General features: G+C 38.3%; 1 protein-coding gene across 1 annotated transcript in view; it reads left to right on the forward strand.

Moving 5' to 3' along the window:
- FHOD3 (formin homology 2 domain containing 3) overlaps nucleotides 1–25,377 on the forward strand; it is a 219,512-nt gene that overhangs the window by 76,725 nt on the left and 117,410 nt on the right. Inside the window, exons 6-9 of the mRNA XM_058181693.1 lie at nucleotides 1,291–1,402; nucleotides 8,298–8,392; nucleotides 15,360–15,503; nucleotides 21,324–21,562. Coding sequence (XP_058037676.1) covers nucleotides 1,291–1,402; nucleotides 8,298–8,392; nucleotides 15,360–15,503; nucleotides 21,324–21,562 — 590 coding nt within the window. The remainder of the gene's footprint in view (nucleotides 1–1,290; nucleotides 1,403–8,297; nucleotides 8,393–15,359; nucleotides 15,504–21,323; nucleotides 21,563–25,377) is intronic.

Here is a 25,377-nt window from a genome sequence, read left to right on the forward strand (position 1 = left end):
TATAGAATTTATTTTATTCAGTTTTTATTATGGTTGGAAATTATAGTGAAGAGGATATTTCAGACCCTTTCTATAGCCTTTTTAATTCTCACAATATAATAGTGATATAGTAATTTGTGGTTTTATTTAAAAACCAGTAAAACACTACAAGATTTAGTTCCCTTTTAGAAAGAGGAACAATTGAAGAACTGTTCAATAATTTAACATTTAATATAATGTAGTCAGGTTACTACTTTCAGGCTCTAGAATGAAATATGGAACATATTTATTCAAAATACAGTAGGTTACCAAAGAATGGTAATTGTATAAATGGATTAGAAATATATGAATAATATTTATATTATATGTAGAATTGAAATTGTTAATTGCTATAATGGAGTACTGTGTTTCTTCTTTTCTGTTGTATTTTTTTTTCATTTTAAAGCATTTTTATGTGTAGTTTTTGTATGTGTTTGCATTATTTATCTTTGTATTTTGTTTTTTTCCCTTTGGTTTCTGTTATTTTTTAAGAGCAATAAAAATAAATTTTCAAAAAGTACGTATGGTGAAATACCATTATTCCTATCTGCTGCTGAGGACATGAGATAAATAGTTTTTTTAAAAAACAGATAATTTGTCAAAATATAGCATGTCCTGCAACTGACTCAGCAGATAGAATTCTGATATCTTTCATTATCCTGTGCCAATATGGCTTCATTCGTTTTCATACTGAAAGCTAGTATTAGAATTTGGAAAACTTTTGTATTGGGGGTTTCTATTACTTTATATAGAGTATTTCAGAAAACAACGCCATGTGACTCATCCATTTATGTATTCAACTTCTGATATGATTATCCAGAGCCAGTTTGATTCTTGAGCCCAAACAAATTGATTCTGTGAATCATTTAAATTAATAGTTATGACTCAGGATAAAGAAGGTCTATATGTTTTGGAAGGGCAGAAATAGAATTAGTTTTAGACCACATGCTTTAATAGTATCTGGTTTAAATTAGGGCATCAGTAATTAATGGTGTTTAGATAGCACCTAAAGAGTGATTAAAAAGAGTGGGGAACTAGGCTACATAAACCAGTTCTATTTGTACATGTTTCATGGATTTGCTTTTTGTTCTACTTTGACATTTAATTTAGAAGATGAAGCATATTTTGCTTCAATCGGTGACTTAGGGATAGTGATGCTGCTGCTGCACTGATTTATTTCCACATAGGATTAGCCTGCATTGCAGTAAAAGGAAACAACCATTCTGCAAATTTTACAGTTTGATTTATGAATAGCTGTTTCTTCCCTTGCAGTTTCGCCTGGTTGTAAAGACAGCACTGAAATTGCTTCTTGTTTTCGTGGAGTATACAGAATCCAATTCATCCCTTCTTATTGAAGCAGTGGCTACTGTCGATGCAAAAAGGGGTGAGTCATTATTCTTCTAAAAAGAGGGGAAATAATTGTGGATTATTCTATTTGTTAAAAAAATATTTATACTACAAAGATAGTGTGGGGGTCATTTGATATTTTCCTTTGGTTATACTTAGGAAAAGAAGCCCAAAACTAAACAACACACTTAATATCCTTTCATAAACTATACATTAGCATTCAAACCCAAACCCAGATGTTTATAGAATTCATTGGTTTTTAAAGTAAAATTGTTGAAAGGAATGATTAAAATGGAGGGGTAGATTAGAGGGATGGAAAAATATGTGAATTATTTGTTAAAGCAAAAGAGCAATTAGTCATAGTCTCCAGGACATGTATATTATGCAATAGCATTGGTTGTATCTCTCTTGAGACAATTACAATGAATGTTCTGTAAAAGGGGTTATTTTGGCATGTTATAAGCAACCGTGAACTGGTGTCCTGGATGACTAAAGGATTGCCAGGTAACTCAAAAATAAGAAGACAGTTGTAATACTGTTCTTCAGGTTCCATATAGAACTAGTTAGAATTTGTTTGAATTAATTCATTATATATGAAATTTGGCATCCATCTAGAAATACCTCCAAACTTGTTTAATTTCCCACTTTCAATAGTCTGATGTCTAACTCTGCAAAGGTTTATTTATTCATTCATTCATTTACTTACTTACATAGATGTATCACACCTTTACTATGTTTACAAATAATTCAAGGCAGCAAACATACCAGTATACCTTCCTCTTTCTGTTTTCCACATAATAAAAACCCTGTGAGATGGGTTGGATTGAGAGAAAGTGACTGGCCTAAAGTCAGCCAACTGCCTACTTCCAGCAAGTCACTCCCTCTCAACTCAACCATGGCTAAATGACACTTGAACTCACATTTTCCCACATTCTAGCCTGGTACCTTAACCACTAGACCAAACTCGCTCTCCATATGAAGTAATACGAAGTAAAAATGGATTTTTTTATTTATCTTATACCACTTCCAACCTCTTGGAACCAAAGACAATTACTACTCTTCTTCATTCTTACAATGTTCCCATCATATTGCTCGTGTTTCTCTGTAAGGATAGTCAGCTTTAGAATCAGGAATTTCTCCTAAGAGAAACTGCTTATATTTTTGTTGCTGTTTTCCAAAATGATCAGACAAGCACAACAATTTGTACTAAAGGTATGAATAGTTGGAGAATATATTGGAAGATATATAATATATGGAAGATTCTGGAAAAGATAATCAAGCAACGAATCAGTGAACACCTAGAAGCAAACAAAGTAATAACCAAAAGCCAACATGGGTTTGTCAAAAACAGATCATGCCAGACTAATCTTATCGCATTCTTTGACAAAATGACAAAATTAGTAGACCAGAGGAATATTGTCGATATAATTTACTTGGACTTCAGTAAAGCATTTGATAAAGTAGACCATAACCTACTACTAGATAAAGTAGAAAAATGTGGGTTAGACAGCACCACCACCAGATGGATTCGTAACTGGCTGACCAACCGCACTCAACGTGTAGTCCTCAACGGAACTACATCCACATGGAGGGAAGTATGCAGTGGAGTACCCCAAGGCTCTGTTTTAGGCCCAGTACTCTTCAACATCTTCATCAATGACTTGGACGAGGGGATAGATGGGGAACTCATCAAATTTGCAGATGACACCAAGCTGGCAGGAATAGCCAACACTCCAGAAGATAGGCTCAAGTTACAGAAAGATCTTGACAGACTTGAACATTGGGCGATATCTAACAAAATGAAATTCAACAGTGAAAAAAGTAAGGTTCTACATTTAGGCAAAAAAACCAAAATGCATCAGTACCGTATATGTGGCACCTTGCTCAATAGTAGTACCTGTGAGAGGGATCTTGGAGTCCTAGTGGATAATCATTTAGATATGAGCCAGCAGTGTGCAGCAGCTGCTAAAAAAGCCAACACAGTTCTGGGCTGCATAAACAGAGGGATAGAATCAAGATCACGTGAAGTGTTAGTGCCACTTTATAATGCCTTGGTAAGGCCACACTTGGAATATTGCATCCAGTTTTGGTCGCCACGATGTAAAAAAGATGTTGAGACTCTAGAAAGAGTGCAGAGAAGAGCAACAAAGATGATTAGGGGACTGGAGGCTAAAACATGAAGAACGGTTGAAGGAACTGGGTATGTCTAGTTTAATAAAAAGAAGGACTAGGGGAGACATGATAGCAGTGTTCCAATATCTCAGGGGTTGCCACAAAGAAGAGGGAGTCAGGCTGTTCTCCTAAGCACCTGAGGGTAGAACAAGAAGCAATGGGTGGAAACTGATCAAAGAAAGAAGCAACTTAGAACTAAGGAGAAATTTCCTGATAGTTAGAACAATTAATAAGTGGAACGACTTGCCTGCAGAAGTTGTGAATGCTCCAACACTGGAAATTTTTAAGAAAATGTTGGATAACCATCTGACTGAGATGGTGTAGGGTTTCCTGCCTGGGCAGGGGCTTGGACTAGAAGGCCTCCAAGGTCCCTTCCAACTCTGTTGTTATATATATATATTATATATTTTATTTCTATCCTGTGGAAGGAAATCAGGATTGTTTAAAATCTTCTGAAATTCAAAAAATACATGAATTAAATGTTCTTTAATCTTCAAGTCAGTTTGAGGATTATTCTCTCTCCTTTTTTTGTAAAGTTTTTTATTTTTTAGTCACAGACAACATAAAAAACATCTTTTCTGAACAAAATACCTGCCAGGTACATGTTCAAATCCAATTTGTTATTTTCCAACCCTCCTTCCCTGCTTTCATCAATATATTTTCTCTCATTTTTCCTTTCTTTATTTACAATCTTCTTAAAGATCTAATTGCCTTTCACCCCCATCTTTAATCTTTATATCTAATTATACTTCTTCCCCCCCCCCTTTTCTCTATTCCCATTTATATCAAACCCTTTTATTCCCCCTTGGTATATATTCTATTACATCTTCTGCTTAAACATCAATCATATCTTTATATTACAATAACAGTTTGTAAATTATTCTGCATCTTCCAGAGGAAAGAAAAGGGAGAAAAGAACAAGCAAAGACTCAATTTAGAAAATTTTACATAGTAATTTTTTCAATATCATTGTAACTAAAAATCTATCATAACCTTCAATCAACTTTTCTCACGTTAAAATCCACACTCATTACTTAAAATATTTTCTTTTCCCCCCCCTTCTTCTCTTTTTCTCCTTCCTCCTCTTAAAATTCTTCACTCGCTTTATTTGTCCTGTACTTCCATCCGCTCTCCTTTTCTTCCCTTCACCCATTTTTATCTGGGTAAAAATGGATACCTTTGTTAATTGTTGATTAGGCTGTGGATTGTAAAAAGACACCCTCAGGCAGAAGAGAAAACTACATTGACTAGCATTTGTTGTGGAAAATTCCTCTGCTGAAGAGATGACTGGTGAGAAAACGAGAGGGAAGTTTTTCCCTGTATGCTATTTGACTTTGATGATAAAAAGAAATATAACTTTGAAAATACAGAATGGCATAGGGAATAATCAAAATGATGAAAAAGATGCATATGACTTTTAGACAAGAAATAAAAGGAATAACTACAAGATCATATATGGAAAACAAGAACCAGAGGTAGCAAGAGCAGCACTGGAATTTACATCAAATAAAGAAACCATGAAGCAAGAAAGAGGACTGGAAGACAAAAGAAAAAATGTTGATGATGAATTTTTAAATAAGGGTGAAATTTTAAATGAGTTTAAAGAGGGAGATGATATGATGTACAAAGAAGGGGAAACTAAAAAAGCAAACAGCATAGAGAAACCAAAAGGTTACACTGGGATTAGTAATAAGAAAAAAGAAATTATTAAGAGGAGGATGAGAATCTTAAACAGAAAAGTATTGCAAATAAGATTAAAAATAATAAGAAAGGGAGGAAGGAACAAGGAGTGGCAGAAAGGGAGAAAAAAAATACAAAGCCAAAAGATTGCTTAGGGACTAGTGGAGAAAAAATGGGGGAAGGGAAGAAAAGGAGAGCAGATGGAAGTTTGAGGATTATTCTCATGGGGGATCTCTTTATGTTTTCAATGTTTCAAAGTCTGTAAAAATGAAGACAATTAAATGATGCCTTAAAACTACTTTATGATTTAGGGAATGGACATTACTGAGTGGAAACAATATGTTTTTATTTAGTTGTTAATTACATTAAAATTTAGTTAAATTAAAACTTTCATAGCAGTTAAAGAGAGACAGTTTGGTGTAGTGGTTAAAGCACTTAGCTACAAACCGGGAAATCTTGAGTTCTAGTCCTGCCTTAAGCCAGCTGAGTGATCTTGAACCAGTCACTTTCTCTGAGCCCTAGAAAGGAGGCAGCGGCAAATCAGTTTTGAAACCCTGCCAAGAAAACTGCAGGGACTAATCAGACAGTCAAAAAAGTCAACACTGACTCAAATGTGCAAACAATAACAACAAGAAAAAAGGAGTAAAATCTGAGTTTGCTTTACCCCAGAGCAATTGGCAATTGATTCAACATAATCATTTTTAAAATTTGGAATCTTTGATGGTGAAACTACTGTTCCCTCTGCAACCTTCTCTTCATTAAAGAATTTCAAAGTATTAAATGAGGTTTCCAAGACTTATCCACAGCCTATTTCTTGGTAAGACAGAATAATGTGAAATAGACAATGTCACCAGCAGATGAATTTGTAATTGGTTGACCAACTGCACTCAACGTGTAGTCCTCAATGGAACTACATCTACTAAATACAGGAAAGCATGAAGTGGGATATACCTGTCGTGTCCCACTCCTCCGCTGACGGCCGGGTCAGGGAAATCCGAATCAGGCTTGCCTCTGCAGCTCTGCCCAAAATCCTAGCAAAGTCCTCAGAGCAGGCAGGAGACCAGAAAGTGACTTCAGCAAGATAAGTTTGACTTTGCCTGACTCAGAGACTGCCAGAAAGCAGATCCTTTATATAGGCCATGGGTTGTGGCTCCATGACTCAGCACTCATTAAGGCCTGCCCCTCCCTTCCTTCTGTTGCCTCCGCCTATCCAGTCTTCTGATGCGAGGGTCACTCCAATCAGCAGCTGTTGGAAATAAACTTTCCTCAGGCTCACATGCTGTGGAGGAGGGAGGGTCTAGCTGCTCCGTTTGCCTGGGCATGGAGCCAGGGCTGGGGCCGGGGGGTGCTCCCTCCTCTGCAGCCTGCTTGGGCATGGAGCCAGGGCTGGGGCCGGGAGGACATTCTTCAGCGTTCGGAAGCAGATAAGCAGACCCCGGCTGCGGTGAGAGCGGGCAAGACACAACAATACCAAGGTTCTACCTTAGGCTTAGTACTCTCCAACATCTTCATAAATAATTTAGATAAGGCAATAGAAGGGGAACTCATCAAATTTGCAGACGACATCAAGCTTGGGGGCGGGGGCAGCCAACACTTTCGGTTCTTGACAGTCTGGGCCCTATCCCAAAAAATATAATTCACTGATAAGAAAATACTTATGCAAGGAAAACCAAATAAACAGGTGTACCTGGCTCAACAGCAGTAACTGCGAGAGGGTTCTAGGTGGGCAACTATGTAAGTATGAACCAGCAGTATGCTGCAGTTGCCAAAAAAGTCAATGCAGTCCTTGGCTGCATCAACAGAGGGATAGTTTCAAGATCATATGAAATGTTGGCAGTTTTATACTGCACTGGCAAGACCACATTTGGAATATAGCATCCAGCTTTGGTCACCACAATACAAACCATTGTTGAGACTCTAGAGAGAGTGCAGAGAAGAACAACAAAGATTATTAGAGTATTGGAAGCTAATATGTATTTATTTATTTATTTTATTTTATTTATTAAATTTTTATACCGCCCTTCTCCCGAGGGACTCAGGGCAGTGTACAGCCAAAAGATAAAAAATATAAAAAATATACAATTAAAACAACAATTTAAAACCGAGCAAATTAGAAAAAATGGCCAATATTAAAAATTTCAAATTTCAAATTTCAAACCCTAAAATGATAAAACCCCAGTTAAAAATTTAAAAATATTAGGCCAGTCCCGCTTGAATAAATAAGTGCGTTTTCAGCTCACGGCGAAAGGTCCGAAGATCAGGCACTTGACGTAAACCAACGTATGTATGATGAATGGTTGCAGGAACTAGGTACATCTAGTAATGAAGAGAAGGACTAATTTCATAGCAGTCTTTCTATGTTTGAGGGTCTGTTACAGAGAAGAAGTGGTCAACTTATTCTCCAAAGCACCTGAGGGTAAAACAGGAAGCAACGAATGGAAGCTTATCAAAGAGAGATTCAATCTAGAATTAAGGAGAAATTTTCTGACAATAAGAACAATTAATCAGTGGAATTCCTAGCCTCTAGAAGTTGTATATGGCCATCACTGAAGGAATCAAGAAAAGATTGGACAACCATTTGTCTGGGATGATGGCAGATTTCCCCTATGTGATCCCTTAATATCTCCTGTGGTTGTTTAACAACTGCCACTAGGAGAGCCAGGATCGCATTCATTGAATGAAGCAATCATGGGCATCTCACTTAACAACCATTTCTCTCAGTGAGTGAGATTTCAGTCTAAATTATGTTTGTAAGTTGAGGTCTACTTCTATAAGAACACAAACTGTATTTGCCTCTCATTCCCATAACCATTTATTGGTTGAGGCTATGGAGTAAGACATTTGAGCAAGCAAGCATAAACTGACAACACCCTAGGAAGAAGAAATACATTATGAACTTCAGTACTAAGCATGTTGAACTCAACCATGTCAGGAGGTTTTACTTCCAGAAATAATATATAGAATTGGATTGTTTTAAATATTAATCCATTATATGTTTTCTCTGCTAAGTATTTTTTTAAAAAATAGCTAATACAGGTAAACTAAATTCTTCTTTATAATATTAATATTTCTTTGTTCAGGTTTCAAGCCATGGTCCAGTGTCATGGAAATTTTGGAGGAAAAGGATGGACTTGATACAGAATTACTAGTTTATGCAATGACTTTAATAAATAAGGTTTGTTTTAATTTGATATGCATGTATTCAGTACTCTTATATTCAGAGTTTTCTATGTATTGAAGTTATAATTAGAAAGTTATTTTAAAATCAACAGAAATATTAATATTGAAATGGATTTTTTTTAATGCTTTTTTCCTTTGATAATCCATCAAGGTTCTTCCAGACTATGTATTATATGCTGTGATCCACAAAGAGTCAATTAATAAACAAGGGCAACCCAGGAGAATTACAATCACATGGTTTTAGTCAAACTTAAATATACCTCTGACTGCACTGATGGATAAATCTACTGCTTTCTGACCTATATAGTTTTTATGTTTTAGAACCTTGTTTTTATTAAATATGGTGAAGAATACTGCCCGTTTTAAAGAAAATACGTGTATCTGTGCGCAGAAATTGAGTAGATTACAGGAGTTGGGAGGGACTTAAAACCATAAGACCAGATTTCCAGACATAGGTCATTACTATTGTTAAGTCAAAACATCTACGTAATTGAACTGATCTGTATATATATGAGTGCTTCTGTGATTATTGATTCTGTACTTCTGGATTCTGGTTAAGTGTTGTCCCAGGCTTTTGGATATGGCATCCAGTATGCTGATAATCACTATGATCATCACTGTACCAAATTCTTTCAGTTTTGATTTTCAGATCTTGGTACAATATGACCTTCTCCAATTCTTTGGCTTTTGTTCTACTGTCACATGATATAGCCACACAATTGTCCACACTTATTTTTTCAACCATAGTTAAATTTGATGGGTTTTATTTATTTATTTATTTATTTATTTATTTATTTATTTATTTATTTATTTATTTATTTATTATATTTGTATACCGCCCTTCTCCCAAAGGACTCAGGGCGGTTCACAGCCAATAAAAACAACAGCAAAACATATAATACATATAAAACAGCTAGAAACAGTATAAAAAACTTATTCAATTGATGGCCTAAAACTTTTAAATACAAATTTTAAACCCCGTTTAAAACCCCTGATTTAAAACTCCAATTTAAAACTATGTTCACGCTAGATCCTGCTTGTCGAAACAACAACGTCTTCAGCTCGCAGTGGAAGGTCCGGTGGTCGGGGAGTTGACGAAGCCCCAGAGGCAGCTCGTTCCAGAGGGCAGGAGCCCCCACAGAGAAGGCCCTTCCCCTGGAGGTCGCCAGCTGACATTGTTTAGTTGACGGTATCCGGAGGAGGCCCTCTCTGTGAGAGCGCACTGGTCGGTGAGAGGCTACTGGTGGCAGTAGGCGGTCCCGTAAATATCCCGGCCCTAAGCCATGGAGCGCTTTAAAGGTGATAACAAGTACCTTGAAGTGAACCCGGAAGACCACCGGGAGCCAGTGCAGACTGCGCAGGAGGGGTGTTACACGGGAGCCACAAGGTGCTCCCTCTATCACCCGCGCAGCCGCATTCTGGACCAGTTGGAGTCTCCAGGTACCCTTCAAGGGGAGCCCCATGTAGAGACATTGCAGTAGTCCAGGCGGAAAGTAACAAGGGCATGAGCGACCGTGCATAAAGAAGCCCAATCCAGAAAGGGGTGCAACTGGCATATCAGGCGAACCTGATGAAAAGCTCCCCTGGCGACGGCCGTCATATGATCTTCTAAAGATAGCTGTACATCCAGGAGGACGCCCAGATTGCGAGCCCTTTCCGTGGGGCCAATAGCTTGCCCCCAATGGTCAGCGATGGAATTAACTGACTGTACTGGGTCGCCGGCATCCACAGCCACTCGGTCTTGGTGGGATTGAGTCTGAGTCTGTTCCTCCCCATCCAGACCCGTACGGCTTCCAGGCACTGGGACATCACTTCAACAGCCTCGTTGGGGTGGTTAGGGGTGGAAATATACAGCTGAGTATCATCAGCGTATAGATGACAACTCACCCCAAGACCACGGATGATCTCACCCAGCGGCTTCATATAGATGTTGAATAGAAGAGGCGAGAGAACCGACCCTTGCGGCATCCCACATAAGAGGCGCCTCGGGGCCGATCTCTGCCCTCCTGTCAACACCGTCTGCGACCGGTCGGAGAGGTAGGAGGAGAACCACCGATGAACGGTGCCCCCCACTCCAAGTCCCCCGAGCTGGCGCAGCAGGATACCATGGTCGATGGTATCAAAAGCCGCTGAGAGATCTAATAGGACCAGGACAGAGGAACAACCTCTGTCCCGAGCCCTCCAGAGATCATTAACCAATGCGACCAAGGCTGTTTCCATGCTGTAACCAGGCCCGAAACCGGACTGGAACGGATCAAGATAGGCAGTTTCATCCAGGTACTGGGGCAACTGTCGTGCAACCACACTCTCAACAACCTTCGCCACAAAGCGAAGGTTGGAGACAGGACGATAATTTGCTAAAATAGCTGGGTCCAGGGAAGGCTTCTTGAGGAGGGGCCTCACCACCGCCTCTTTCAAGGCGGTAGGGAAAACACCCTCCATCAAAGAAGCGTTCACAATTTTCTGGAGCCAGCCTCGTGTCACCTCCCGGGTGGCCAGTACCAACCAGGAGGGACACGGGTCCAATAAACATGTGGTCGCATTCAATCCCCCCAGTAACCTGTCAATGTCCTCAGGAGCCACAGAATCAAACTCATCCTAGATAGTAACACCAAGTCTTGCCTCCCCCACCCCGCCCGGATCTACCCAATCTGTGTCCAACCCTTCCCGAATCTGAGCGATTTTATCAAACAGATATTGTCCAAATTCCTCAGCTCGACCCTGTAAGGGATCCTCCACCGCTCCCTGATGGAGGAGCGAGCGGGTCACCCTAAACAGGGCGGCCGGGCGGTTATCTGCTGATGCAATGAGGTTGGAAAAATACTCCCGTTTTGCCACCCTCATCGACACTAGATAGATCCGAATTTGAGACCTAACTAGTGTCCGGTCAGATTCAAAGCGGCTGGCCCTCCAGATACTCTCTAGGTGTCTTCTCCGGCACTTCATCTCCCTCAGCCCCTCGGAGTACCAAGGGGCTAAACGAGCGGCACCGGGTCAGAGGCCGCAAAGGCACAACTCGATCTAGAGCACCAGCCGCCACCTGATCCCAGGTGGCGACCAGAGCTCCAGCTGAGTCGTGGGCTAAATCCTCAGGGAATGGCCCAAGCTCTGTCTGGAACCTTCCAGGGTCCATCAGGTGCCTGGGATGGAACCAGCAAGTCGGTTCCGTCTCCCTGCAGCGGGGGTCGGCGGTTCGAAAGTCCAGCTGAAGGAGCGAATGATCTGACCATGACAGGGGTCTGATAACTAACTCCCCTAATTCCAGATCATTCAACCACTGTCCAGAGACAAAAATCAAATCCAGAGTGTTTCCCCCGATGTGAGTGGGGTCGTTCACTAACTCGGCCAGGTTCAAGGCCGTCATGGAAGCCATGAACTCCCGAGCTGATGTGGATGCTATCCCCACCGACGGCAGATTGAAATCCCCCATGACCATAAGCCTGGGGGTCTCTACTGCCGTCCCGGCGACCACCTCCAACAGCTCAGGCAGGGTTTCTTTCACGCAGCAAGGAGCCAGGTACGTGATCAGTAAACCCACCTGAACCCCACGGCCCCACTTCACAAGGAGGGACTCACATCCGGTTATCTGTGGCACAGTGATCTCCCTCGGCTCAAGACTCTCGTTGATAATAACCGCCACTCCCCCACCCCTACCCTGGGGCCTTGCTCGATGGAATGCACGGAAACCCGGTGGGCACATCTCTACCAGGGGAACCCCCCCTTCCGTGCCCAACCAGGTCTCCGAAATGCCAATCAGGTCCGCACCCCTCTCCTGTATAAGATCGGAGATGAGGGGGGCTTTATTTACAACAGACCTGGCATTGCATAACATCAAGCGAAGGTCCAGCCTCTGGGGATTTAAGCCGGGAAACGGGAAACTACCGGGGGACCGGAGTGCTCAATCGCTCGTAGATAGTGCGCGCGCACTCCCCGAACCTGATATGGACCCCCGCGTCCGCCATACCTGCCCCTCCCACCCATCGTGCAGATAGAACCACCCTCATGACCTTGAGCTCTAGCCTCTTCTTCCACCTCTGAATCGATGATGTTTATGCCGCGAGCCGGCACAGAATCTAGCAATGGCTCCAATAGGTATCCCCCTGAACCTAACTTCGCCGTCCCACCCCTCCCCCTAGATAAATTATATAAAAATTTACTATAACACACAGTTAGAAAGCCCCTAAGCCTCCTCTTAGAAGCATGTTTTACACATGCTTAGAAGGTTTTACACACCAAGACTTATATCAGTTTGTCTTCAAAAATCTCACGGTATTTTAATCTATCAGACTATCCCTTTTAAGGTCTTGGAGCTATTGTTATTATATATACAACTGCCAAATGTTGGCCTTCATTCACATTGATTTCTTCCTAAAAACCTAGGGTGTTGTGATATAATGGTGTAGTATATGTGCAGATCCAAGCAGTGTGGCCTTTTTTCATTAGTTATTATTATGGTTCATAGTACGATCAGCCAAATGTTTAGACAGGATTTGGCATTTTTATCCACCTAAGTCCTTCTCAAAGACTTTTGATGTTGATGTTTGATGGTGTTAAAGGTATAGTTGCAGGATGTAAGCTGTTCCAAATAAACCTGATTTTTGCAAATGGCTAATAGTGATTTTATCAGTGCTAATGGTGTTCAAAGTGATGCGCCAGTTGTTTCAAGATCACATCCAAGGTGCCTGTTACTTTGCTTTCTTTTACCATAATCATTCTATTTTCATATGCAGATCTTTTATTTTGTGATTTTTTTCAGTTTTTTCTCTTCTGATTGGCTGTCTCCACATTCTGCCACATCTAGTTATTAAGTCTGAAATGATATTTGTTGCAAATCTTACTTCATTCTGAGCCTTAGCTTTTCTGGCTTCATCTTTGCAATTTCTTACTGTTTGTTGGTATTCTGTCTTAGTTATGTGCCCCTCTTTCCATTTTTTTGTATTTATCCTTTTTGTCTTTCAGTTTATCAGGGAAATTTTTGTGCAGCCATGCTAGGTTCTTCTTGGATTTTTTGTTTTTCTTTTTCAATGATATTGTCCTGGACCCAGCTTTTATGATAATATTTTTCAGAGTTTCCCAAGCTTCTTGAGTTGTTTTCCTCTTTAAGATTTTCATCCTGAACCTTTCCCAAGCTCTCTCTGAGTTTGTTGAAATCAGCTCTTTTAAAGTTTAAGACACTGATTTAATTTTGTTATATTGCTTGTGATTTCATTATATTGAATTTCAATATGACGTGGTCTCTCTCATCCAAAGTTTTGGCAATTTCAATTCCCTCTATCACTCTTTCTCTATTAGTGAGAATTGGGTTCAGTATAGCTTTTCCTCTAGTTCCCTCCTCTACCATTTGGATGACAAAGTTGTCAGCTATATTGGTTAGGAACCTGTTCAATCTCCCACTTGATGCAGTTTGTCTTCCAGTTGATATCAGGATAGTTAAAATCCTGTGGTGTGTTTCCTATATATGTATGTTGATTGGTTTCCAAAACTTTAATCTACTACTTCTGTTTAGTTGAATGGCAATGTCAATTTTTTTTTCGTTTATATTGACCCATATGCATTTTAGAAGGTTTTAATCCTTGGTTTTGTGCATTTCTGTAGAGATGTAGTGATCTCTTACATATAATACAAATCCACCTCCTCTTTTGTTAGGTATATTTCCTTTGAATAGTTTGAATCCTTTCATCCCAGTCATGAATTTCAACCCACCAGTATTCAGTAATAGCAACTATATCATACCTGCCCTTTTGTACTAGTACTTCAGGTTCACCCTGTTTGTTCCCTAACCTATGAGTGTTAGTGTATAGGCATTTGAATTTTTTATGGCTGATCCTGGGTATGCTTCCTATATCTCCTAGTTTGTATCTATGTTTTTTTTTTATTCCCATCACTCTTTACTTTATAGTTTGATTGGAAGAAACACTTTTAGCTTTTCTCATGAGACTTGTCCATTGTGGTTGACTTTCTGGTATAGCTCTCATTTTCCTCACAGCATGCAAGCCCCACATGTCAAGGTAGTGCCTTTATATATGGGGATCTAAGCACTGTGGGCTTTTATTGTTAGTTATTATTACATAATTCTGTATAGCATTAGTTTTATATATTTCTTATATAATTATTAAGGTTGGTCATACCGTTTAAACTGGATTATATTATTATATGTGATACAGAATTATTAAATTATGATATCATTATAACATACACATATTTATATAATTTATTATTTTATTTACTATTTTATTATTTTTATATAAATAATAATGTAAAATCACAACTGCCAGTTTTTTAGTTGGTGATGGTGAAGAAAAAAATTTAAAAGGGAAAGGGATAAGAAAAAAGCAAAATTGGGGCCTGCAAACAAAAAAGAAAAAAGCTATAGAAAAAGATAACTTCTAACTTTTTTTGATAGGGTAAAAATATAAAACCCAATGCATATTTAACTACAATAAAGCATAACAAACAATACTTTTATCACCATCACTATAATCAAAACTGAAAGTTAAAATTTCATATATTTTTTAGTTTTAAATTTTAAAAAAGTGTGGTTTTTAAGTGGAAATCAAATTAAATAAATAATAGTCATCAAAGCAGTCAATTTTGCTTTATCCTCATACTCCATTAATTTTACCATTGATTCTTCCATTGTGGGTATATGTGGGTTTTTTTCCCATCTATATACATAAAGAAGCCTTGCAGTTGTCATATAAAAAAATAATGTTATAATTTTTCAATCCGATTGTCAATCAAACCTTTAAAAAAAGGCTGACTTCAATTGTACATTCAGTTTCTTACATGTTGAAATAACTTTTCTTTATAAGCCTTTGTATCATCCCATTAACTTTCCATTCTCCAAAGTTACCTCAAAAGACATTGGTGGCATATAGGAAGCAATGCATAGGACTGGCATTTAAGTCTCTCTTGATACGCTCTTCAAAACAAAAATTGAATAATTCCATTTTTACTTTCAGACATTATCTGGCTTGCCAGATCAAGATTCTTTTTATGATGTTATTGACTGTCTAGAAGAACTGGGGATGGAAATCATTTCCCGGAAGCATCTGAACAAGAAAGGATCAGATTTGGACTTAGTAGAGCAATTCAACATTTATGAGGTAATATAAAATGTCCTCCTCCTTTACAGCTTGGGAATATTTCATAACGTTTGCAAGCAAAGTACATCTATAGTACTACTTGCCTATTTATTTTTATTGGGAAAGGCAAAGATATGCATATGCATCACAGATGCAGAAACATGGTAATATAGTTTATTGTAAACGGCATTTTTACTAGGCAGGGATAATACCAAAATGTAAGCAAGTGTATTTATTTAATTGTGTGACCCAGTTGAACTGCATTAATATTGATAACTATAAAATTGATGCAGTAGTTTTATACTACTAAGAAATTAAAACATACAGTATTAAGAAAAGGATCTGCTTGTAAGTGCTCCGCATGCATAATTATTGTTCAGAATGATGAATTTATTGTATAGTAAGTTCTCTTTTATCACTTTATGTTAATGCTATTTTCCACAAAGCTTCCAGCTTTCTTTATAAAGAACATATTCTTAGCATTATTCAAGATCTCTGTGTCTCCTTCCCTGAATCTCTTTGACCTGGCCCACCTGGGAGTGCTCAAGGAGCAATTATCCAGTGCCATGCCACACCTTCCTTTTCTTCCCTCATTGCAGCACTGGAAATATCAAATAGCAGCTCACTCGTAGAAGCATCATTCTGGAGCTTAATGTTGCCTAGTAGTGTGTTCCACTTATCTTTGCTATCAGTTTGGAACTATGAGCATGTTCACGCACGGCGCTTCTGCACATGCGCAGAGCATCCTTGATGACGTTTGGGCAGGTGGACGGAGTCTCCCATTGTCACCACTACCGGTTCACCCAAATGGGGCGAACCGGTAGAAACCCACCACTGATGTTGCCCCATTATTAAGAGGAAGGGGAGATTACAGGTTTCAGGAAGTGGGATAAAATGTGACTATACAACTCTTTGTATAGCTTTACTCTTCGAGTAAGAGGCAAGTCAGCATTTTATTGGCTTCATTTCTCAAATTTCACAGATTCCAGCAACATTATGAGGATGTGGGGCACATTGGTTTCTTTGATGATTCTGTATGAAATCAGCATTTCCAGGAATCAACTAAAAAAGAACCCAATGTGGAACAGCCAATGATAAACTATTTAAGGAAGGACCATTCTTGGGTTTTATATTGACAGCTTATGCTGTCAATATAGGTGATAAACAATAATGGTGATAGTATACATCCATGTTTTATTCCAGCCATTTCTGTGAAGGGTTCCAATTTTACTTGATTTGTTCTAACTACCCTTCTGCAATCACTGTATAAACTTTTGCATACTTTAATAAGACATTTACTTACTCCATATTGGGTCAGTGTTCACCATAGCAATTTCCTATCAGCTCTGTTGAAATTCTTTCTCTTGGTCTAGAAATGCAATGATTCTTATTTTATTACATATTCTTTTCTATTAATTGTTTAAGCACAAAAATTGCATCTATGCACCTTCTATTTCTTCTAAAACCCATCTAGTTGTGGTTCTATAATTGATGATAATTTCGTTTTTATTATCTTGGTGTACATTTTCCCTACATCAAGGATCCTGATCTCCAGCCTCGTACTGGGCTGTGGCCCATTGAGAACCAGGCAGCACAAGCGGTGCGCAAACACTCAAAGCTGCATTTGCGCAAGTGGCATGTGTATATACAAAATCACCCCCTTTCCCATCACTGCCACCAGTCCACAAAGCCAGAAAAGTTGGGGACTGTTGCTCTACATGGCTCAAGAGTGAGATGCCTCAATGGTGTGTGCATTCTCATTCTCTCCCTTTGTTTTTCCACAATGGTATTATTTGCTTGTTACCAATCAGTAAGTGCATTAGTTGTGTCCATGCTGCGTTAAAACTATGTAATCATCTGATGCTGCTTTTCCCCATGACTTGAATTATTTCTGTTTATAGCCTATCTATTCCTGATACTTTGTATTTTTGTGACTTTTCAACTATCCTTGTTTCTTTATCAATCAGTATTTCTGGCTGTAGTGCTATTGTTTTGTGGTCTTGTGTTGCTTCTTCATGATATTGTCCCAGGAGTTTGAGGAGCTCTTTGAAATATTCTCTCCATCTTTCTATGATTTCTGATGGTTCTGTAAGTTGCCTTCCATTCTTGTCTGAATATTTCTGCAGGATCATAATTCTCCTATTTTTTTCATATATTTTTTACTACTTTGAAAAACTTTCTATAGGCTGATCTCAATGTTTTTCCGAAGAACTCTCAGGACTTTTGTTTTGCCTTCTCAATTATCCTGTTAGTATCTCTGAAATCTATAATTCATATAATCATCTTCTTTTCTTGATTTTATTCAACAATTATATAACCTTTTTCCCAACTTTACTGGTTCTTTAACTTCATCACACCACCATGCAGTGTGTTTGGTCCTATTTTGCCTTTTTCCACTTTTCCTTTTTCCATATATTCTTCTGCAATATTAAGCTAGGTAGTTCTGTATACCTATTCATCCTCCACATTTCCCACCACTGGTAGTAATGGACAAAATGCTGATTCCACATTTTGTTGTAACTGCTCTACTACTTCTAGTTTAACGTTTGCTATTTTAATTAATTCCTGGTTTTTATTTGGTTTTTTTCCTGTTAATATTAAAGTTGTTGTATCTTGCTGTTAGCTCTACAATCTTATGATAGATGTTACATAATCCATTGGAGATTGCTTTTGCATCAAATATTCCGACTTTTCTTTTCACACTTGTTAATATGTAATCAATCTGGTTTTTAGTGATGGTGTCATTCCATTTATACCATGTATAGTATTGTGAGTTTCGTGTTCAAAAATGTATTAATAATAAAAAAGATGGTATTGACTGCATAGGTCCAGTATCCTTTACCCAGAGGTGAAATTTACTTACCTTCCCTACTGGTTCGCCAATGTGTGCGCGCCATGTGCATGCTTGCTCTCGCACGCCATTGTCTGTGCATACACAAAGCCTGCGCATACACAGAAGCTTAAAATGTCACAAAAAAGCAATGTCATGACAGCCGCATGGATGGGCAGAGCCTCCCGCAGCTGGTGCTACTGTTTCGCCCAAACTGGATAAAACCAGCTGGATTTCACCCCTGCCTTTGCTCATTCTGGTTCCTTTCACTATTCTTAACAGCAGGTGGGCCAATGAACTGTTCATATTCTTTTCTGTTAGTACCCACTCTGCTGTTGAAATCTCCCATTAGGTTCACTATACTTTTAGCTTCCACTTTCTCTATCTCCTAGAACTCATTCATTTGTTCTTCTGTGTAATTATCATTGCATGGAGCATGTAATTGTATGTATATTTCAGTTTGCTCTTCTCTCTTGATTTTCATTATTCATTATTTTATCTTATCAATTATTGATGTCTAATATGCATTTTGCTGTGTCTGGATATATCAAAAACCCCATTCCATTCTTTGCTGCGGCCCCTCCAGGGTAAATAAACAAGTATCCTTTGAAAACTTTCTTACTGCCATGTCCTTTACATCTTATATCGGCTAGTCCCATTATCTTGATCCCTGTTTTACCCATAATTCATATAATCATCTTCTTTTCTTGATTTTATTCAACAATTATATAACCTTTTTCCCAACTTTACTGGTTCTTTAACTTCATCACACCACCATGCAGTGTGTTTGGTCCTATTTTGCCTTTTTCCACTTTTCCTTTTTCCATATATTCTTCTGCAATATTAAGCTAGGTAGTTCTGTATACCTATTCATCCTCCACATTTCCCACCACTGGTAGTAATGGACAAAATGCTGATTCCACATTTTGTTGTAACTGCTCTACTACTTCTAGTTTAACGTTTGCTATTTTAATTAATTCCTGGTTTTTATTTGGTTTTTTTCCTGTTAATATTAAAGTTGTTGTATCTTGCTGTTAGCTCTACAATCTTATGATAGATGTTACATAATCCATTGGAGATTGCTTTTGCATCAAATATTCCGACTTTTCTTTTCACACTTGTTAATATGTAATCAATCTGGTTTTTAGTGATGGTGTCATTCCATTTATACCATGTATAGTATTGTGAGTTTCGGTGTTCAAAAATGTATTAATAATAAAAAAGATGGTATTGACTGCATAGGTCCAGTATCCTTTACCCAGAGGTGAAATTTACTTACCTTCCCTACTGGTTCGCCAATGTGTGCGCGCCATGTGCATGCTTGCTCTCGCACGCCATTGTCTGTGCATACACAAAGCCTGCGCATACACAGAAGCTTAAAATGTCACAAAAAAGCAATGTCATGACAGCCGCATGGATGGGCAGAGCCTCCCGCAGCTGGTGCTACTGTTTCGCCCAAACTGGATAAAACCAGCTGGATTTCACCCCTGCCTTTGCTCATTCTGGTTCCTTTCACTATTCTTAACAGCAGGTGGGCCAATGAACTGTTCATATTCTTTTCTGTTAGTACCCACTCTGCTGTTGAAATCTCCCATTAGGTTCACTATACTTTTAGCTTCCACTTTCTCTATCTCCTAGAACTCATTCATTTGTTCTTCTGTGTAATTATCATTGCATGGAGCATGTAATTGTATGTATATTTCAGTTTGCTCTTCTCTCTTGATTTTCATTATTCATTATTTTATCTTATCAATTATTGATGTCTAATATGCATTTTGCTGTGTCTGGATATATCAAAAACCCCATTCCATTCTTTGCTGCGGCCCCTCCAGGGTAAATAAACAAGTATCCTTTGAAAACTTTCTTACTGCCATGTCCTTTACATCTTATATCGGCTAGTCCCATTATCTTGATCCCTGTTTTACCCATAATTTATATAGTTTCTTCTGTTTTATTACCCACGCCGGCTGTTTTCAAAGTAGCTATTTTGTTCTGTCTCTTCTATCTCTTAGTCCTTCAATATTGCTGTTGTAATTTTTTATTTCATCAGTCTATTTGTATCTTCTTATGATTTTGTTGCAAATTCACTAGAGCCCCTTTAGCTAGGCTGTTTCAAGGAAACCCAGGATAGCCTTCATGGCTGCCGCAAAGTCCTGTGTCACAAGGCAATGCCATACTTTGCCCACTCTTAGTAATTCCTTGCTTTCTCCTGTTTCCACCTCCTACAATGTGGATGTGGGGTTGGTCTTTAAGAGGCAAGTAAATGAATAGAGAAATAAATACATTTAAATTAATTTATTTTCTGTGTAATAAATTTCACCATGAATGCTATTTGTTCAAATTTTCACAATAGTTTTAACTTCTCCTTTTAGCTGATGGAGACTCTAAACTCTGTTGACAGCAGAAGGTTTTGATTCCTAGTAGCGTCTTTGGTTTCCACAGGTTCAAAATAAAACCATTATTTTTTTCTGGGTACAGCTTAACCCCTCTGCTATGAAAGGGTGGTGTCTAGAATCATAGAAGGGAGAGGTGCTATTTCAGTCATAACATGAAGAACAGACTGATAGGGATTAGGAACAACAGAAAGTACCCTCTCACATTGCCTTTTGATCTTCCACAAATACATCTCTTCGTTCTTCTTTGAAATTTCAGCATCTGTCTTTATTTTTCATGCCAAGGGTGCATAACAAGGAACAGGCATATTTTGAGTGAGAGTTGCACTTAAGATCTCATTATTATTTTAACTTTCAGTCTGAGGATTCAGGGGGCATTTTTCTTGTGTGTACATAGAAGATGAAGCATATGTTATATTTGAAATTTCTACATAGACAAATTGATTCTTCAACATATGTAAAAAGGATCTGAAATCTCCTGTTGTCCTGCAAAATCCAGATTATTAAAGCCTTGATAAAGAACAATCATAAAAAGACATTTTTGAGATGTCTTTGTGAGACAAAACAAATAAATCAATATGCATTATTCCCTGCACTTTCCCTTTCATTTTTTTTTAGATGACATTGAGACATGAAGATGGTGATGATAGTGGAGAACCTCTTCCTATTGCCTGCAAAGACAGAAGAAGGGCCAGTCTTGGTTCCAGTGAACGAAGAGGGCTGGAACGTAGGAAGAGCAGGAGGCATTCCATTCAGAGTGTCAAGAATACTTTATCAGCCCCTGCTAGCCCCTGCACTCATTCAAGCCCTAATTTCATGTGTGGCCATAGACAGAGCACTGAAGAATATAGTGAGAAGTAGGTATAGAAACAAGAAGTGTTCCTAGTTTCTTTTTGCCTTTTATATTTTCAAATTTCTATGACTTCTAATTGGCTGATACAGCTTCACACCAACAGTTCTGATTCATTTTGCTGAAAATGACATACGTTCATGTAACATTTTGGCAACATGCTATTTGCTCAGTTATTGAAGATGAAATAAGGCAAGCAATTAATTCCTAGGGAAACAGTCAACCTGCAGGAGTTGATAGTTTAAACATTTTCCAATTAAAATAAAAAGGAATGAATGCAAACATGTTCTTTTATTTACTGATAAAATATATGGGGGAAATAAAAGTATGGTGGCTTGATGTAATTACAATCAAATAAGAATTCAAAAGATTGCAAGAAGCTACTATAAAAGAAGTTATTTAATGTATTTATTGAAATGCATCATTTCAGTGCTGCCTTCTTAACACTTACTTAGCTTTTTAATTTAAAAACATAGTAACTTCTTTCCAGTTACATAACATCCATATTACGGCAATGTTGCTTTTGTGCTTTTTAGACACCCTTTATCATTTAAGCTTGCTGATATATGAAGTAATCCTGTCATTGCTTATTATCGTGAAGAAGTGCATGTAGAGTAAAGTAAAGGTAAAGTCAGTCGTGTCCAACTCTAGGGCATGGTGTTCATCTCTGTTTCTTGGCCAAGGGTGCCAGCATTGTCCAAAGACAGTGTTCATGGTCATGTGGCCAGCATGTGCATCGATATGCCAAAGATGCACAGAACATTAATTACCTTCCCACCGAGATGGGACATTAATTGCATTCGTATGTTTTCGAACTTCTAGGCAAGAGCTGGGGCAAGTATTGGGAGTTTACTCTGTTATGTGGAACCTGGGTGTTGAACCCGAGCTTGTCAGCTCTCTAGCTGACAAGCTCAGCATCTTTAACCACTGAGCCATCATTCCCCCCTTGCTGCATTTACAATAGTCTTAGTATATATTTCAATTTCAAGCATACACTTTACATCAAAAAAAAATATTTCATAAATTTACCTTCATTTTAAAAATTTGGTATATGGGAATGAAGATGTTTTGCCATAAATATTTATGGTACAATAGTTTTCAAATTTGAAAATCAAAATAGAGTATTTTATAGCATTAGTCTAGACAGCTGAGGGCTATTATTTTATCTGGAAGAGTGCACACATCAACCTGCTAATTTAAATTTGACTCAATTTGATGAAAATTCCATGGTTATGAACATAAATGGATCTTTTTTAAGTTGGCAAGAAAAATATGAAGACTAGGGAAATCTGAGAGAAGCAGGCAGTACAATTTAAGGAACAAATTACAAAGATTTTTTAAAAATTGTACATTTTGTTAATCCAAATTATAGAATAAATCTATTCAATTTATAGATAGGAATTTTATTCTAGTTTCCATCTATTTTTATTATGTAGGTTGTTTCACCTGGAAAATAGGAAATATCAGCTGCTCAGCCCTGTCTGCTTTTTTATAACATTACCTCTCATTGGGTCTAACTGCTTGTTAAACCAGGTTGTATATAAAGTTTGAATCATGAGTCCTCTGCAAAAAGAAGCCCGCTTAGAGTACAGAATAATCATTGGAAAAGATCGTGGCATCTTCTAGTTCAATCACCTGCTCAAGCAGGAAACTTACCGTATATATACCCTTTCAGACAAATGGTTATCCAATTTCTTCTTAAAACCTCAAATGATGAAACATTCACAATTTTTGGAAGCAAACCACTCCACTGGTTAATTGTTTTCACTGCCAGGAAATTTCTCCTTAGTTTTAAATTGATAAGCTTTCAACTGCTACTTTTTGTCTTGTCCTCAGGTGGTTTGGAAAATAGGTTGATCTCCTCTTCTCTGTGACAGCCACTCAACTATTGGAAGACCATTATCATGGTCATACCAATACCATTGTCATCCCTAGGCTTTTTTTGTTAGACTAGACATATCCAGTTCCTGCAACTGTTCATCATATGATTTAGCCTTCATTTCCCTAATCATTTTCATTGCTCTCTTCTGCACACTTTCTAGGATCTCAGCATCATTTTGTATAGTGGTGACCAAAACTGTATGCAATATTTCAAGTATGGTCTTATCAATGCAGTATAACACAGTGCTAACACTTCACATGTTCTTATAAACCTCTATTGACGGAGCCTAGGACTGCACTGGGTATTCTGGCAGCTGAGGTACACTGCTGGCTTATACTTAAATGCTTGTCCACTAGGACTTGCGGATTTCTTTCACAGTTACTGTTGTTAAGCCAGGTACCATCTATACTTATACTTTTAGTTTTTCTTACCTAAGGGTAAATCTTTCTTTTCTCACTAAATTGTATCTTGTTGGATAGGGGCAAATATTCAAGTGTGTTAAGAAGTCTATCTTCTAAAGTATTGGCTGCTCATCTCAGTTTGTTCTGCTCTATAGATATGATGATTTCCCCTTATAGCCTTTCATCTAAATTGTTTATGATGATGCTGAGGAATACTAGGCCTAAGACAGAATCTTTTGGTATCCCACAGCATGCTTCCCTGAATATAGATATACCAATTTTTTTGGACTATAAGACACACTTTTTCCCTTCAAAAAAAGTGGATGGAAATGTCGGTGCGTCTTATAGACTAAATACCAGTAGTGGGTTACTCCCGGTTTGCTCCGGTTCTGTAGAGCTGGTAGTAAAAATCTGGTGTTCTGAGAACCAGTGGTAATGACTGGCTGGCCATGCCTCCAAACCGGTTCCTGATCATCAGAGGTTTTTTGTTTTTTTTTAAAGCCTCTTTTCTTCAGCCGAAAAAAGGCTTTTAAAAATTTAAAAAAACCCTCTGATGATCGTGTGGCTGAGCAGGGATTATCAGGACTCTTTACGTTGTTGTTGTTTTTAACAACCTCTTCGGCCAAAGAGGTTGTTAAAACAAAAGTTTTTAAAAGGCTCCCCTGGCGATCTCTGCTGAGTTAAGAGCTTCAGGGCTGCTATTAGGCAACTTCAGCTGGGATTCTCAGAAAGCCTTTTAAAATCTTTTTTTTCCTCTGGCCCACTTAATCCCCCCATCTCACCTCATTATTGCTCCTTTCGGGCTGGCAAAGCCATGCTTTACATCAGTTGCATCAACTAGCAACTGAATCTGCCTGCCTGGGATCCATCTGCTCAGTCAGCAACTGCTTTGCTGGTTGAGGAGCTCTGGGAATTAAAGTCCACAAACCTTAAAGTTACTAAGGTTGGAGACCCCTGATCTAAAAAATATAAATAAAATAAAATATTTGTGCAGCTTTCTGAGATTTGGTGTGTTTCTATAGTGTTTCACTCTAACTACACAAACACACAAAATATCACAAAGAAGTCTGTTGTGGTGTGGTGTGGTGTGGTGTGTGTGTGTGTGTGTGTAAAGTGTGAAAGTTGGTTTTTGAGTTTTTTGTTTCTGTGTGAGGTTCCTGCTTGTTGCAGGGGCCATTTTGGGTGAAGTGCAGCTGCTTTTACATTGTGTGTGAGTCAGTTTGTGTGTGTAAAGTGTGTGTGTGTAAAGTGTGAAAGTTGTTTTTTGTACCTCTTATTGTTTTGTATACTTTGTTTATTATTTTTATTTATTGTTATTGGCCACACCCACCCAGTCATCTGACCACCAAGCCATGTCCATCAATTAAGCCACGCCCACAGAACCGGTAGGGAAAAGTTTTAGATTTCACCCCTGGAAAGAAGCAATCTAGAACTAAGGAGAAATTTCCTAATGGTGAGAATAATCAAAAAGAGACTGAACAATCATTTATCTGAAATGGTATAGGGTCTCCTGCTCAAGCAGTAGGTTGGACTAGAAGA

This window comes from Ahaetulla prasina, chromosome 4 (genome assembly GCF_028640845.1).
Source record: "Ahaetulla prasina isolate Xishuangbanna chromosome 4, ASM2864084v1, whole genome shotgun sequence".
NCBI classification, from domain to species: Eukaryota; Metazoa; Chordata; class Lepidosauria; order Squamata; family Colubridae; genus Ahaetulla; species Ahaetulla prasina.